The 16,839-nt window shown below is 42.7% G+C and overlaps 2 protein-coding genes across 2 annotated transcripts; one reads left to right on the top strand and one right to left on the bottom strand.

Annotated features, from left to right (window-relative positions):
* Nucleotides 1-1,055: 1,055 nt before the first annotated feature.
* rtcb (RNA 2',3'-cyclic phosphate and 5'-OH ligase) lies at nt 1,056-6,742 on the bottom strand. Its single transcript, XM_023278844.3, has 12 exons — nt 6,360-6,742; nt 5,169-5,247; nt 5,027-5,094; nt 4,849-4,948; nt 4,577-4,733; nt 4,334-4,490; nt 3,766-3,925; nt 3,491-3,666; nt 2,280-2,468; nt 1,876-1,986; nt 1,611-1,730; nt 1,056-1,522 (listed from the first exon to the last, which is right to left on the bottom strand). The coding sequence occupies exons 1-12, from the start codon at nt 6,450-6,452 to the stop codon at nt 1,415-1,417; spliced, it is 1,518 nt and encodes a 505-aa protein (XP_023134612.1). The 5' UTR covers nt 6,453-6,742; the 3' UTR covers nt 1,056-1,414.
* Nucleotides 6,743-7,215: 473 nt separating this feature from the next.
* fbxo7 (F-box protein 7) lies at nt 7,216-15,046 on the top strand. The gene is made up of 10 exons (XM_023278829.3): nt 7,216-7,334; nt 8,462-8,584; nt 8,684-8,930; nt 10,879-11,103; nt 11,229-11,376; nt 12,270-12,353; nt 12,429-12,524; nt 13,523-13,699; nt 13,973-14,007; nt 14,698-15,046. Exons 1-10 carry the CDS (start codon nt 7,240-7,242, stop codon nt 14,977-14,979), a joined length of 1,512 nt encoding a protein of 503 aa, XP_023134597.2. The 5' UTR covers nt 7,216-7,239; the 3' UTR covers nt 14,980-15,046.
* Nucleotides 15,047-16,839: the final 1,793 nt, after the last annotated feature.

Here is a 16,839-nt window from a genome sequence, read left to right on the forward strand (position 1 = left end):
ACCTCCTGATTAGTGGTACTATGACTCCTTCTAGACCTCCTGATTAGTGGTACTATGACTCCTTTTAGACCTCCTGATTAGTGGTACTATGACTCCCTCTAGACCTCCTGATTAGTGGTACTATGACTCCTTCTCTACCTCCTGATTAATGGTACTATGACTCCTCCTAGACCTCCTGATTAGTGGTACTATGACTCCTTCTCTACCTCCTGATTAATGGTACTATGACTCCTTCTAGACCTCCTGATTCCTGCTTACTCTGTGCTTCTCTGGTTTTTAGTTGCTCACTGATCTTGCTGGATCTTTTCCATCTTTGTCGAGTCTCTCAGTCAGATTTTCCTCGTCCTCTGTTCAGTTTTTTCATGTGGAGCCATGATGCAGACATAGGTAGACCCAGTCCATAGGTCCAGGACTAAGAAGGTTCTGCTGTTCTCAGCTCATTTAGAACCATGTTCATTAGTTAGACTGACTGGAATCACAGCTGGACTCGGTTTGGTTTCACTGAGTTTCTGCTTTGGAGTCCCAACTTTAAATGGCCACGTTTACATGAGACCTTTATTTCCTCTTTAATTCGGAATTAAAGTTAATTCTGCTTTAAAATCTCCTTGTAAACACTTAATTCCGAATTAAAAAGTTAATTCCGAATAAACTTAATTCCAAATAAACTACCTGGTTTCTTCCGATGTTAATTCCGAATAAACCAATTCATGTGTACGTTACCTCCTATACCTCCTGATTAGTGGTACTATGACTCCTTCTAGACCTAATGATTAGGGGTACTATGACTAATTCTCTACCTCCTGACTAGTGGTACTATGACTCCTAGAGGACTCAGGAGGTAGAGAAGGAGTCATAGTACCACTAATCAGGAGGTCTAGAATCTAAAACGTCCTGAAAACAAGTCTGAATAGATCTGAGGATCTCTAAACATTGTCTTCAGCTGCTCATTTTCTTCTTCCTTGTTTTATTCTTGTCATTTACTCTTCTGGTTTTCAGCAGCCATCAGTTCCAACACGACCCGTTCTTTACGTTTTACATTAAAACCCATCAGCAGCTTCAGATGACACAATTGTGCTCTTTAATGTGAAACCGACAGCGACTAAAGTAGAAGAGAGACGAGACGACAAACTCTGTTTTTGTTCAGAAGTAACTTTCATAAATGAAAACTCAACAGATGAAGCAGAAGCTGGATTAATTTATAACTGCTTTCTGAACTTCAGCAGCTTCAGCTTCGGGATGACTAAACTCCGGTTCTATTGACCATCATTCACATCCAACTAAACAAATTGATTCCTGGTTCTTCAACATAAATTCATTTTTTCCTTCAGAAAGTAAAACAAGTTCAGAAGCATCTTCATCTTCCGTCTTGTCATCTGTTAGTCCTTCAGTAAAAAGTCTCTGAGGATCCACAGCTTCAGCCTTTGATCACAGCGATCGGTCGCAGTTTGATCGCCTTCTTACTGATTCCAGCGTCGTGACATGTGTTGACGACGTCCGTCACGTTTTTATACGATTCAGGAGCCTGGAAACACAGAAGAACTTCAGAAACCAGCCGAGACAAAGAGATGATCTTCAGTTTAAACCTCAGACACATGAAGGAAACATCTCACCTCCTCCATCACCAGTTTGGGTGAAGCTACTCTGATGGCAATGCCCTGGTCGGCCAGTTTGTCCAGAACGTCCTGGAAGTCCAGGTTCCTGCGAGACTTGGCTCTAGAGAGAGCTCGACCCTTAAACAGTGACAGGAAGTCAGAAACATCTGAAGCTCCAGAAGCTGATGGTGGCGCAGGTGGCGAAGACAGAAACGATGGGTAATGACCCATCGTTCCTGTCTGAACCTTCAACTATCTGCTGGGAATCAAACAGAACCCTTACCGCTCCATGACATGTGGTTCCGAACGTCTCCGTCATGCCTTGTTCGGTTCCCGTCAGAACGTAGCTGCAGGTTCCCATTGTTCCTCCGATCAGAACCGGCTGCCCTGTGAGCTGGAGACACAGCAGGTTAGGTCTGGTCCAACTCTGACGTTCTGGTCTACCTGTGTGGTTCTGGTCTAACTCTGAGGTTCTGGTTTAACTATGTGGTTCTGGTCTAACTCTGAGGTTCTGGTTTAACTATGAGGTTCTGGTCTAACTCTGAGGTTCTGATTTAACTATGAGGTTCTGGTCTAACTTTGAGGTTCTGGTCCAACTCTGACATTCTGGTCTACCTGTGTGGTTCTGGTCTAACTCTGAGGTTCTGATCTAACTATGAGGTTCTGGTTCTGGCCTGGCCATTCTACCTGGTAGTCTACGGGGATCAGGGGGTGGTGAGGAGGGAAGGCCCGGGTAGAACCCTTGCGGTGGACCAGCAGGGTTCTCTGCTTCCCGTCCACCATGTGCTCCTCCACCTTGGCGATGTTGTGAGAAACGTCGTAGATGACGTGCATGTCCAGGTCGTCGGGCGTCGTCCCGAACACTTTGGAGAAGGCCTGGAGGACAGAAGTGGGTCAGAACCATTAATATAGACAGAACCATTCATATAGGCAGAACCGGGTCAGAACCATTCATAGAAAACGTCCTCTGTGGTTCTGGACCGACTCATTGGGTTAAAATCGTCTCCACTTTAACTGACATCCACCAACTGACTCGTTAAGATTCAACTTGTTAGAACTCACCTGTCTTAATTAACATGTGAGCTCATAATGAATTCATTTAAATGTATGCAGCTCGTTAGGACCCGTTACTAATTAGATCTCAGCTGTTTTTACTTTCTGGTCTTTGACTCGTTACAACTGAACTCACTGTGTTTTAATTCATTAAACTTCTTTACACTTAATGCCTTGTTAGGACTTCATTAACTTGTTGGTGTCTACAGGTGTGTCTAGGTGTGTGTTCAGGTGTGTGTCCAGGTGTGTCTACAGGTGTGTCCAAGTGTGTTCAGGTGTCTTTAGGTGTGTGTCCAGGTGTGTCCAAGTGTGTCCACAGGCGTGTCCACAGGTGTGTGTGTGTTCAGGTGTGTCTACAGGTGGTACAGGTATTTGTCCAGGTGTGTGTGTTCAGGTATATCCATTCGTGTCCAGGTATGTGCCCAGGTGTGTGCCCAGGTGTGTACAGGTGTGTACAAGTGTGTCCAGGTGTGTCTACAAGTGTGTTTCCAGGTGGTACAGGTGTTTGTCCATGTGTTTGTCCAGGTGTGTGTGTTCAGGTGTGTGTGTTCAGGTATAGCCAGGTGTGTCCAGGTATGTGCCCAGGTGTGTGCCCAGGTGTGTACAAGTGTGTTCAGGTGTGTCTACAGGTGTGTGTTCAGGTGTGTTTCCAGGTGTGTCTACAGGCGTGTCCAAGTGTGTGTCCAGGTGTGTTCAGGTGTATTCAGGTGTGTCTACAGTGGTGTCTACCTGTGTGTGTTTGGGTGTGTGTGTTCAGGTGTGTCCAGGTGTGTGCCCAGGTGTGTCTACAGGTGTGTCTACAGGTGTGTCTACAGGTGTGTCCAGGTGTGTCCAGCTGTGTGTACCTGTCTGGTGAGGAAGGTCATGGAGGAACGGTTGACCCAGGCGTAGTTTCCTGCGGCCGCCATGCCCTTCAGGTAGTCCTGCCCCTCCTGGGAGGTGATGCGAGCGCAGGCCAGCTGTCGATCGTTCACTGTGATCTTATCCCGCTTCATGGCCTTCTCCATAGCAACCAGAGCGTCTGTCAACAACAACAGCAACATGTTTTATTTGGGTTTGACTTATTTTAATGTTGTATTTTAGCTCCACATGTTTTCCTGCTGTCATCAGGTGTTCTTACCTGTGGCCACCTGGTGTCCCAGGCCTCTGCTGCCGCTGTGGATCATCACACACACCTGACCCTTATGGTCGATGCCCATCTTCTTAGCAGCGTAGTCATTGTAGATCTCATCCACCACCTGGATCTCAGCGTAGTGGTTACCTGCTCCCAGAGTGCCCAGCTGCAGCGCGCACACACACACACACACACACACACACACACACACACACACACACACACACACACACACACACACACACACACACACACACACACACACATAGTTAGATAATGCACACACACACACACAGTTATTAACACAACACAAACTTTACTACTGCAACGCCCAACAACAACTAGGAGACTGATCAGAAACTACTGTATACAGGTGTATATACACCGAATATTCGGATCTCAAAACAAATATTCAGATACCACCATCACGACCGAATATATCGGATATATTCTGGATATGCAGATATTCGGGTCTAGCCATCGTGTCTATACAGGTGTGTATACAGATGTGTATACAGATGTGTATACAGATGTGTAAACAGGTGTGTCTCCAGGTGAGGTCCTGCTGGTTTACCTGTGGCAGGCCTCTCTTCTTGGCCTTAGAGGACACCTTGTTGGGGTCGGCCTGCAGCATCCGGCCGTACTCCTCACAGTGCTCCTTATCCTCAGCCCAGGCATAGCCCTCCCTCAGGGACCAGTCCACCCCCATCTCCAGGGCCTCCTCCAGGTCCCTGACAGGGAGGGGGACAGACAGGTGAGACAGAAAGGTGGGACAGATGAGAGAGAGAGACAGGTGGACAGGTGTGCTCGTCCTTACTTGGCTCCCATAGGAATGACCCCCTTGGATCCGACTCCGACTGGAATGTGGTCGAACAGCGACTGAGCGAGCTGCTCTTTCACCGGCTGGACATCCCCCTCATCCAGGTTGGTCCTCAGGAGACGGACGCCGCAGTTAATGTCGAAACCAACGCCCCCTAGAGGACAGGATATGTCAAAATAAAATACCACCTACAGGACAGGACATGTCAAAATAAAACACCACCTGGGCCGTTGGACAGAATTAGAAACCTGCTGGAGGGGTTTTTTTACCTGGAGACACCACAGCATCGGGGTCGTTCATGTCGAAGGCTGCCATGTTTCCAATGGCGAATCCGTATCCAGAGTGGACGTCCGGGAGACCGATGGACTTCTGTTGGTCCAGGAGACACATCAGAGACACAGAAAAGCTTCATCCTCACACCTTAACTCTGATAACCTGCAGACTCACGTGTACGATTCCTGGCAGCGCCGCCACGTTCCCGATCTGCTTCATGGCCGGCAGGAATCCTCCCACACCTGAGGGAGGAAACACAGGTGAGTCCCAGCAGGTGAGCCTCAGGTGAGTTCAGATGATGTAAGAGTGGACTGACCTCCTCCTCGACAGGCGTTACGAAGCTCCTCGAACATCAGCTTCTCCAGAGAATCGTTTACGTAAAAGTTTCCTTCAACCTGACGGACGGAAAAACAATTAAAAGACAAGAAAAGTTCAAGTAACTTAAATTAAGACGTTTATTTATAGTAAAACACCAGTTAGAACATAAGAGCAGATAAATGAACAGTCAATGTTCAGTAAAATATAGGACAACATCAGGTCTATTATGTACTTCTGTTTATATTTTAGGTCACATTTTCCACTTATGTTTATCTCTATATTTTCCATTTTGAGTCATTTAGGACAAATTTCATGTCATCCTGAACTAATTTTCTGTAATTATGGATCATTTGCAAGCCATTTTGGGCAATTTTAATGCAATTTTGGACAATTTAATGCCATTTAATGTCATTTTGGGCAATTTTTAAGTCACTTTGGACAATTTTAATGTCATTTTGGACCATTTCTGAGTAATTTGGATAATTTTATTTTCAATTTAGACAATTTCAATGTCATTTTGAACAATTTTTGAGTCATTATGGACAATTTTAATGTAATTTTCAACAATTTCAATGTCATTTTGAATAATTTTACTGCCATTTCATGTCATTCAGGACAAATTTTCTATAAATATGGATCACTGTCAAGTCATTTTGGACCATTTGAGTCATTTTGGACATTTTTTTTTGATAATTTCAATGCCATTTGAACAACTTTTGAGTCATTTTGGATAATTTTCATGCCACTTAATGTCATTTTGGACAATTAGAGTAATTTTAGACAATCTTTGACTCATTTTGGACAATTTTCTTGTCATTTTGGATTATTTTTGTTTCTTTAGGGTAATTTTCGAGTCTTTTAGGACAAATTTCATGTCATTCTGGACTCATTTTTCCATAATTATGGGTCATTTTTGAGTCACTCTCCAGGTTAATGAAGTTAGTATCTGAGTGTTAATTAGCAGAGACGCTGAACACTTCAACGTTGCGTCATTTTGCTTCGTCAGCGCGTTTTGACGTCACTTTGCGGCTGATTTCACTCATAGTTTCTTCTCTTCTTGTTTCTAAGTTAAATATATTATTGTAATTTTCTAAACAGAAACTCTGTGGCTGAAACTAGCCGACATGATGCTAACTGGCTGAAGCTAACCGGCTAACTAGCCACGTTAGCAGCTAACCGGCTAACTGACCTGCATGTTGGGAACGAAGCCTTTTTTAATCCTCCAACAGTTGCTGGTGATTTTATCCAGAAACTGCAGCTCATCGTTGTAGCTCCGACTCATGGTTCCGCTTTAAGAAGGTTCCAAAAACTGATTTTCAGGGTTTAAAGCTGCGTTTCTGTCCGACGTGATCACAACAGCAGAGCGCTATGGAAGCCGGTGAGCTGACACAGGACGAAACGCGATTAGCTATTTGTAATGACGCAGCAAAACATAATACCGTCCCAGAATAATTTTAAAATAAAAATCTAAATCACATCGAGGTAAACGGACATTTGCGTGGGATTTGTGTTTCTTAACAGTCCGACAATCGCGCAGCGTCAAACTACTCGCTCGCCGTAACTGTAGTCACAAAATATTTAGTCAAGTTGGAAAATGACGGAAGTTTAGTGACTTGCCTTCAAAATAAAACAGCATCTTCCTCCTACTGTCGAATCACAACTAAAGGAGATCAAACTTTATCCCAGAATTTAATGAAGACAGCTTTCATACTACAACAACAAAACAGACAAAAAGAACCAAACAAAGCTGCTGATAGGAACCTGCTGTATGTGGAAATCCTTCTCATTAAACTAATGATTAAAATGATTTGGAGCTTAAAACTGTTGAAATCTGATGAATGCTAAATAAAAAGAAAACAAATACAATCTGACAAGAAAGAAAAGAAATTAAATGAAACCTGGAAAATGTTTGGCCCTGTTTTATGTAGCTGATGAGAATATTTTTCAGTTGTTTTTAGTTTACAAACTGTTGGTCTGTAGAACTTTGCGGAGTTTTATTTTTGTTTACTTTAATCATTTTATGTGGAATTATTTTTGTGGAGCTTTATTTTGAAGGGCCATCGGAAGCTATGTGCAGCGTGTTTTCCGCTGCCTTCACGTACGGTCTCACCTGTTTGTTTGCGAATCTTCTGGGATGCTGTGACTCCAGCCGTCAGTCCTTCATGTGAGTTTGTTTGGATTCAGTTAGCCGCTTTAACCCGCTAACTAACCGCTAAATAATCCGCTAACTAACTGCTAACTAACCGTTAACTACCCCGCTAACTAACCGCTAGCTAACTGCTAACTAACCCGCTAACTAACCGTCCTAGTTACCGCTAACTAACTAACTAACTAGCAGCTTCGGTGTTCCTCGTCAGAAACCACAGCGACGTTCAGCAGCTGAAACGAAAACGAAACGTTTCAGTTCATAGAAAACAAAACATTTAAAATCAAACTGATTCTGGTTCTTCGTGTTTTCGTCCAGTAGCTGAAGCTGATCTGTGTTCGGCTTGTTGTTGAACTTTCTAACGTTATTAACGGAAGACTGAAGCTGTTTAACTGATTAAATAAAGTTTAGCTCGATGCTAACATGAAGCTGAAATGCTGTAAAACACAAAACAACATAAATGACTCATCAGAAGTTAAACACGACAGATTCCTAATGAGGTTTTGGCCTTAAATCAGCTGAAGTTTAATTCAGCTTCATTACTAATCAGCAGAACGGCTTCAGACACAGGTCTGAACTTTAATATTAAATATATTCCAGATAATTTTCATATAAATATCATAAATAGTTCTCCAGTAAATGTATTAGTGTTTAAAGATGCCCTGCTTCAGGGAGCAGCTGCTGTCTGCCAGAGTCCTTTCACTTTCTGTCACTTTTAAAATCTGTCAACACAAACTGGATCCAGTTCTGTTGGTTTGGAATAAAAAGGTCAGAAATCAGAGAAACACCAGGGTTGGAATTAAAGTGATACGGCCAGAAGTTAGTGGAACCCTGTAGAGTTAAAGTACTAGAGATATGGTGGAGATATAATAGAGATATAATAGAGATATAGTGGAGATATAATAGAGATATAATAGAGATATAGTGGAGATATAGTGGAGATATAGTAATATTAACAATGCTGATGACAGTGGTAGTATTATGAACACCAGTATTGATAATAATAATGATAATAATAGTATTGATAATAACAGTAATAGTATTAGTATTATGAACACCAGTATTGATAATGAATCAGTTCCAGTGATCAGAACCTGAAGCTCCGTCATCCAACAGTGAATCCAGATGTTGATGTTTGTTCTCAGCATGAAGCTGAGAGTTCGGATCCTCCGGCGGACCAGCAGACTGGACATTCTGGGAGAAGATCCCAGTCTGGCAGAACTCACAGAGCAGATCCGGGACCAGCTGCTGTCCGGTCACGGCCTCGGGTCAGAACCAAGCACACTTTCATTTTCTTGTTTACTTTCAGTTTCTGTTTTGTGGCATCACTGAGATCAGAACTTCTACTGCTTCTGTTTGTGTTTCAGTCCAGAAACAGACTTCAGTTTGTCTCTAAACGGGTCAGAACTCCTCTCAGATTCTGCTCAGACTCTGTCGTCCTGTGGAATTGTCTCCGGAGATCTGATCAGCGTCCTGCTGCCTCAGTCTGCACAACCCGTCACCACGGCAACCACAACAACCACCACGGCAACCACGACAACCACCAACACGACGACCAGCAGCTCAGCCAACCAGAACCAGAACCGGCAGACCGACAGCAACACGTCCAGCCAGGTGAGGGTTCCACCTGAGCAGCTCCGCCTGAAGCTCTGAGGAGGTTCTGTTCAGTAGAACATCTGCAGTAGAACTCATTCCATCTGACAGGGTTTGTTAGAGTCCACAGAAGCAGAGTGGAAACTGTTCAGTTAAGGCGTTCAGCATCAGTCAGAACATCGTGTTAGAAGTAAGAATTTCTTCTGAGGCTTTGATCTAGTTCTGTTTGGTTCTAATGTTTATCATCGGAACGTTCCATCAAACACTCAGAGAGTTGTGGTTCTGGTGGAACATCACTGGAACCATTCTCCTGAGCTGTGGTTCTGGTTGGTGGATCTACAGGTGTGTAGATGTTCTCCTGAGCTGTAGTTGGTGGACCTACAGGAGTGTAGATGTTCTCCTGAGCTGTGGTTCTGGTTGGTGGATCTACAGGTGTGTAGATGTTCTCCTGAGCTGTAGTTGGTGGACCTACAGGAGTGTAGATGTTCTCCTGAGCTGTGGTTCTGGTTGGTGGACCTACAGGAGTGTAGATGTTCTCCTGAGCTGTAGTTGGTGGACCTACAGGAGTGTAGATGTTCTCCTGAGCTGTAGTTGGTGGACCTACGGGAGTGTAGATGTTCTCCTGAGCTGTAGTTGGTGGATCTACAGGTGTGTAGATGTTCTCCTGAGCTGTAGTTGGTGGATCTACAGCTGTGGTTGGTGGATCTACAGGAGTGTAGATGTTCTCCTGAGCTGTGGTTGGTGGACCTACAGGAGTGTAGATGTTCTCCTGAGCTGTAGTTGGTGGATCTACGGGAGTGTAGATGTTCTCCTGAGCTGTAGTTGGTGGATCTACAGGAGTGTAGATGTTCTCCTGAGCTGTGGTTGGTGGACCTACAGGAGTGTAGATGTTCTCCTGAGCTGTAGTTGGTGGATCTACAGGTGTGTAGATGTTCTCCTGAGCTGTAGTTGGTGGACCTACAGGAGTGTAGATGTTCTCCTGAGCTGTGGTTGGTGGATCTACAGGTGTGTAGATATTCTCCAGAGCTGTAGTTGGTGGATCTACAGGAATGTAGATGTTCTCCTGAGCTGTAGTTGGTGGATCTACAGCTGTGGTTGGTGGATCTACAGGAGTGTAGATGTTTTCCTGAGCTGTAGTTGGTGGACCTACAGCAGTGTAGATGTTCTCCTGAGCTGTGGTTGGTGGACCTACAGGAGTGTAGATGTTCTCCTGAGCTGTAGTTGGTGGACCTACAGGAGTGTAGATGTTCTCCTGAGCTGCAGTTGGTGGACCTACAGGAGTGTAGATGTTCTCCTGAGCTGTAGTTGGTGGATCTACAGGAGTGTAGATGTTCTCCTGAGCTGTAGTTGGTGGATCTACAGGTGTGTAGATGTTCTCCTGAGCTGTAGTTGGTGGACCTACAGGAGTGTAGATGTTCTCCTGAGCTGTAGTTGGTGGATCTACAGCTGTGGTTGGTGGATCTACAGGAGTGTAGATGTTCTCCTGAGCTGTAGTTGGTGGACCTACGGGAGTGTAGATGTTCTCCTGAGCTGTAGTTGGTGGACCTACAGGAGTGTAGATGTTCTCCTGAGCTGTGGTTGGTGGATCTACAGGAGTGTAGATGTTCTCCTGAGCTGTAGTTGGTGGATCTACAGGAGTGTAGATGTTCTCCTGAGCTGCAGTTGGTGGACCTACAGGAGTGTAGATGTTCTCCTGAGCTGTAGTTGGTGGATCTACAGCTGTGGTTGGTGGATCTACAGGAGTGTAGATGTTCTCCTGAGCTGTAGTTGGTGGACCTACGGGAGTGTAGATGTTCTCCTGAGCTGTGGTTGGTGGATCTACAGGAGTGTAGATGTTCTCCTGAGCTGTAGTTGGTGGATCTACGGGTGTGTAGATGTTCTCCTGAGCTGTAGTTGGTAGATCTATAGGAGTGTAGATGTTCTTCTGAGCTGTAGTTGGTGGATCTACAGGTGTGTTTTTGTCTCTCAGCCCAGCTTCAGTCCTGCAGCTCCGTTGGGCCCCAAGGATCCCGACCTGATGGACGCTGGTCATGTGATCTCCGTCTGGGAGCCAATGCTGTGCTGCGAAGCTGAGGAGGGCGGAGCCCCGCTGTCCCTGGAGCTGCTCTACCAATCAGCTGGCAGCACCTGTCCCAGCGACACCCTCATGGTGGCAGCTCACCTGCTGATGATGGAGACGGGATTCATCCCTCAGGTGAGTCTGAAACTGGACAGGTACGTCCTCATCCTCAGGTACATCCTCATTCTCAGGTATATCCTCATCCTCAGGTACATCAGCCAGTTAAGGTGTTCAGGTGTATATCTGTGTGTTTCTGCCAGATGAGTCCTGTCCAGGTGTCCACCCAGATGCCTGCTGGTTGGAAGAGTCCTGGTGGAGTGTTCCGGCTGCAGTACCTCCATCCTCTGTGTGGGGGCGCCGTGGTGTCTCTGCTGGCTGTCAGTCTGGGTCCAGTTCTGAGCATCAACGGTGAGTCTCGAGAAAAAAAGATCCTGAAAATGTCTGGAAGCAGCCTGAACCTGTTGCCTTCAGTCAGTTTAATTAATTAATTAAGGTGTTTTAACGATGTAATTAAGGTGATTAAACAATGTAATTAAGGTGTTTTAACGATGTAATTAAGGTGATTAAACAATGTAATTAAGGTGATTAAACAATGTAATTAAGGTAATTAAACAATGTAATTAAGGTGTTTTAACGATGTAATTAAGGTGATTAAACAATGTAATTAAGGTGATTAAACAATGTAATTAAGGTAATTAAACAATGTAATTAAGGTGTTTTAACGATGTAATTAAGGTGATTAAACAACCTAATTAAGGTGATTAAACGATGCAATTAAGGTAATTAAACAATGTAATTAAGGTGTTTTAACGATGTAATTGAGGTGTTTTAATGATGTACTTCAGGTGTTTTAACGATGTAATTAAGATGTTTTAACGATGTAATTAATGAATCATTGTGGTGTTTATCACTTATCTGTCTGCTTTAAGAGACTCTCATCTGTTAGCAGCACATTGTCTTTAAGGGGTTATTTAAGGAAACATTTAAGGGAATATTTAAGGGATTATTTAAGGGATGCCTTTAAGGGATTATTTAGGGGAATATTTTAGGGATCATTTAAGAGAAGTTTTTGAGGGATTCCTATCAGGGATTAATTAAGGGATTTCTTTAAGGGATTATTTAAGAGAATATTTAAGGGATTATTTAAGGAATTTATTAAAGAGATTGTTTAAGGGGTTTCATTAAGGGATTGTTTAAAGGATTATTTAAGGGATTTCTTTCCCTTAGCGCTGCAGTGATTAATTAAAGAACTAATTCAATCTGAGCAAGTTTTATTTGAAACTTTCCTGTTTTCTCGGCAGCGACTCTGAAGTTGACAGAAAACGTGGAGACGCCCAGAAAGCTGTGTCTGGAAACGTCCAGTTATGTGACAGACGAGTGGGGAGGTAGTGCTCTGATTGGTGGCTTCAGCATCGCCACGGCGACCTCCCAGCCAATCACTAAAAGCTGTCTGTGTGCAGGAGGAAGTGCTGCTGCTGCGTTCAGGGACCTCAGGAAACTGTCTAGAGTGTTCAAGGACCAGCTGGTTTATCCGCTGATCACTGCTGCCAGAGACGGTAAAACATGTTTACGACCAAGTTTAGATAAAAACCTTCAGGGAAGATCTTTACATGCCTTAAACTGTTGGTTCATGTTTACAACCAGGTTTATAAGGTGGAGATATAATGGAGATATACCTGAGATATAGTGGAGATACAGTGGAGATCTAATGGAGATATAGTGGAGATCTAATGGAGATATAGTGGAGATATAATAGAGATATAGTGGAGATATAGTGGAGATATAGTGGAGATACAGTGGAGATCTAATGGAGATATAGTGGAGATATAATAGAGATATAGTGGAGATATAATGGAGATATAGTGGAGATATAGTGGAGATACAGTGGAGATCTAATGGAGATATAGTGGAGATATAATAGCGATATAATGGAGGTATAATAGAGATATAGTGGAGATATAATAGAGATATAATGGAGATATAATAGAGATATAGTGGAGATATAATGGAGATATAGTGGAGATATAATAGCGATATAATGGAGATATAATAGAGATATAGTGGAGATATAGTGGAGATATAATAGAGATATAATGGAGATATAATAGAGATATAGTGGAGATATAATGGAGATACAGTGGAGATACAGTGGAGATATAACCTGATTTTTAGATAAAAACCTTCAGGGAACAGAATTCTGACTGAGTTTCACTTTTATGTTCAATCATTTATTTAGTTTTGAAACTAAATGTAAAACTTAGATCCCACGTTGTTCTGGTGACGTTCATCTGATTTAAAATGTTTATTTTTCCTCCCAGCAAATCATGAAAGAAGGAAATCCTGTGATGGATTCAGAAACACTTCCCGCTTTTACTCCCCAAACCTGAACTTTAAACTTTGTCTTCCATCATATTTAGTGTTTCCTTCATAGAAATAACGACGTATTTATTGGTGAAGAAACGGAGCGTTTATTGAGGTTTAATGATGATGTAATAAGTGTTTAATGATGATGTCATAAGTGTTTAATGATGATGTAATCAGTGTTTTCCTGCAGGCCTGTCTCTGCCGGTGGCCTTCGGTCTGCAGGTTCTTCCTCCTGAACTTCTCCTGAGGATCGTCCGGCTGCTGGACGTCCGCTCGGTGGTCCGACTTTCGGCCGCCAGCTACCACTTCAACGCCGCTACAGCTGACCCGTCGCTATGGAGACACCTGTACCAGCGAGACTTCACAGGTGAGCTCACTGCTGGTCTGATTAGTACGAGTAGAAACACCTTCAGAATCAGAACCTGGAGGAGAAACTCCAGCAGCTTCTGACTGTAAACTTTAAATGTTCTGAGTGTGTTGAGGTGAAGTTCTTTAAGTTCTTACTATGTCTTCATTTATTCACTGATTCTTGATCCAGTCTGCAGCTTCTTCAGGTTTCAGGTTATCTGGACCAGTCCACGACATCATCTGTGATTTTACCACAAATTTCAGTCTACTCTCCATATTTTTCTTGTTTCAGATGGAAACGGATCCAGAGACTCCGACTGGAAGGAGGTGAGAAAAACCAACAGATCAAGAATGTTTTAGTTCTTATTGATCGTCTGGAGAGTTTTATGAGGAATTTAAAGATGAATATTTAACTTTAAAATACATACTAATGTTTTATACCTTTAATATTTGAATTCAGGTGGAACTATTAGTTGTTTTGTGTCTCTTTGTGGTTGTTTTGTGTCTCTTTATGTTTGTTTTGTGTCTCTTTGTGGTTGTTTTGTGTCTCTTTGTTTGTTTTGTGTCTCTGTGGTTGTTTTGTGTCTTTATGGTTGTTTTGTGTCTCATGTTGGTTGTTTTGTGTCTTTATGGTTGTTTTGTGTCTCGCGTTGTTTTTTTTGTGTCTTTGTGGTTGTTTTTGTGTTTCTTTGTGGCTGTTTTGTGTCTGTTTCTGGTTGTGTCTCTTGGTTGTTTTGTGTCTTTTTGTGGTTGTTTTGTGTCTCTGTAGTTGTTTTGTTGTTTTATGTCTTTATGGTTGTTTTGTGTCTTTATTGTTTTGTGTCTCTTTGTGGTTGTTTTTGTGTCTCTTTGTGGTTGTTTTGTGTCTGTTTATGTTTGTTTTGTGTCTTTGTGGTTGTTTTTTGTTGGACATTAACCCTGAATGTGTTTTTTAATTGAAGGAATCTTAAATGTATGTGATGGATCGTTAGTTGTAGTTATTACATACTTATTCAGATGTGTATCTTCTTCCTGCAGCTCTATAAGAAGTCGTATAAACGCCGCTCTGATCTCCGTCACTCGTTTCGTGGTCGCTGGTTTCCTCCCGACCTGCCGGACTTCCTGCTGCCGCCGCCCCGGCCCTGTTTCCCACCGCTGCCTGGCATCATCGGCGGCGAATACGACCAGAGACCCAACCTGCCCCGCCCCCGCTACGACCCCATTGGTCCACTGGCTGACCCCGACCTGCGGCACCACGACTTCCACATCAACCTGCTTGGAGCCGGACGGGCTTCCAACGTCCGCAGAGGATTCATCTGATTATTGATTATTGGAGGAGTGATCAATAAAACAGCATTTAAATAAACACAGCATCATGTTTACTGTCTCTGTGTGGTCATTTTGTGTCTCTGTGGTTGTTTTGTGTCTTTTTGTGGTTTTGTGTGTCTTTGTGGTAATTTCGTGTCTTTGTGGTCGTTGTGTGTCTTTTTGTAGTTGTTTTGTGTCTCAGTAATTTTTTACAGTGTTACATCAGCACTTTTAACACTTTAACTGTTTTTACAGTCAGAGTTTTTTTTTATCAGTGATTTTAATGAATCACTTTCAGGCAATAAAGAAGTTCACACCAAAAATCTGAATAAAATATTTATATATAAACATAAAGTATCGTAGAAATCAGTAAATAAAAACACAAAATCAAATATAAAATATCTGTAAAAATATCTAATTAGTTAAAAAATAGAATCGAACATTAATTCCAGTTTTCTGTCTGGAGCTGTGAAACAATGACGTCACCGTTTGTCTCAGAACAAAGGGTGCGCTCGTTTATAAGCACCGTTTCTACCGGCGGTGAGGCGGAGTCTGCTGCGCTGCATCACCGGTGTTCCGCTGAGTTTCGTTCCCCGTCAGATCCTGTGACCTGGTTTCCACTGAAACCCGCGAAACTCCACACTAACCGGCTGTTTATCGCCCGTTACCCTGTCGGAGTCTCAGGACTTAACGGGATTTACGGTTGTTTGGATATAGCTCCAACGGCCCGTTACCGGCAGCACCGGGGTGCTAAATGCCGGTAAATACCGTGTTTAAATGTCAGCTACGGAGCACCGACACCGTCCCGGGATGTTCTCCGGTTTGTTCCATTTCTTAGAAGCATCTTTAGGCTGAAGAGTCCGAGCTAACGTTAACTTCCAGCTAGTTGTAGTGAAGTAAACCGGAAATACGAGAAGTTCAGTGAAAGTTTTAATTAATTACACACAGACAGTTTTCTATCGTCTCGCCTCCTCCGGACGGTCGGAGACTATCTGACCTCCGTCACCCAGTAGCAGCCATGCTAACTGGGTGCGTTTGATTCTGTAACCGCTGAGTGCCGGAGATCAGCCGGTTCACAGACGGTTTACTGCAAAATGAAATTCATTCTTTAATTAAAATTAAATTCATTATTTGTGTGTCGCTGCGTCCTAAATTAACAAACATACCAAAATATAAAATGACCTGAAGGCTAAAGCTACACATGAAGCTAACAAATAAATCCTTCAACAAAGTAAAAATATTCATAAAAACAAAACTGTGAAATGAAAAGTCAAAATTCTGAATTAAGCCAAAAAATCCCAGAATGTTTGTTTTTAAATCAAATAATGTTTATTTTTATGTTACAAGTTTGACTTGAATTTCGTCAGAATTGAGAATTTTTGTGTTTTAGTGTTTGTTTTTTACTGGCAGAAAAGGAAATAATTTTTATTAAGTTAAAAAAATGAAGTTAGATGGTTTTAGTCTCATTTTTAGTGTCTAATCTAATTAACTAATTAAAAGAAAAACGTGAAATGGTACTTTTGAGTTTGAGTTAATAATCTCTAAATGTTAGTTTTGTCTCAAACTTTTGACTCCAGGTGTCAGAATTCTGACTTTTCAGCTCACGTTTAGTTTTACTGTCTACGTTATAAAGTTTATTTAAATTCAAATATTGGTCCTTTTTTTCTTAATTTTCCCCGGGTGAATATAGAAGTAGATTGTGTTAAAATCTCATTTCTTTAATAAACATTCTCACATTTTGACTCAGTGGAAATTTCGTCTCTTCCTAATAATAATAATAGTAACTGGCCCTTTTCTGTTGTCTTTATGTGATTTCTGTTCAGGCGGTTCTGGGGCTCCTGGGTCACTGAATAATCCGGTGACGGACCCGTC

The sequence above is a fragment of the Amphiprion ocellaris genome, chromosome 21, assembly GCF_022539595.1.
Source record: "Amphiprion ocellaris isolate individual 3 ecotype Okinawa chromosome 21, ASM2253959v1, whole genome shotgun sequence".
Classification (NCBI taxonomy): Eukaryota; Metazoa; Chordata; class Actinopteri; family Pomacentridae; genus Amphiprion; species Amphiprion ocellaris.

What these genes read in the sequence shown, in the direction of transcription:
- rtcb (XM_023278844.3), bottom strand. Translation starts at nt 6,452, where the DNA reads ATGAGTCGGAGCTACAACGATGAGCTGCAGTTTCTGGATAAAATCACC. An exon ending in GCTTCGTTCCCAACATGCAG is followed by an intron (nt 5,248 to 6,359) that starts GTCAGTTAGCCG and finishes TCCGTCCGTCAG; the next exon opens with GTTGAAGGAAACTTTTACGT. An exon ending in TAACGCCTGTCGAGGAGGAG is followed by an intron (nt 5,095 to 5,168) that starts GTCAGTCCACTC and finishes TTCCTCCCTCAG; the next exon opens with GTGTGGGAGGATTCCTGCCG.
- fbxo7 (XM_023278829.3), top strand. Translation starts at nt 7,240, where the DNA reads ATGTGCAGCGTGTTTTCCGCTGCCTTCACGTACGGTCTCACCTGTTTG. An exon ending in TCCAGTTCTGAGCATCAACG is followed by an intron (nt 11,377 to 12,269) that starts GTGAGTCTCGAG and finishes TTTTCTCGGCAG; the next exon opens with CGACTCTGAAGTTGACAGAA. An exon ending in GAGACTCCGACTGGAAGGAG is followed by an intron (nt 14,008 to 14,697) that starts GTGAGAAAAACC and finishes TTCTTCCTGCAG; the next exon opens with CTCTATAAGAAGTCGTATAA.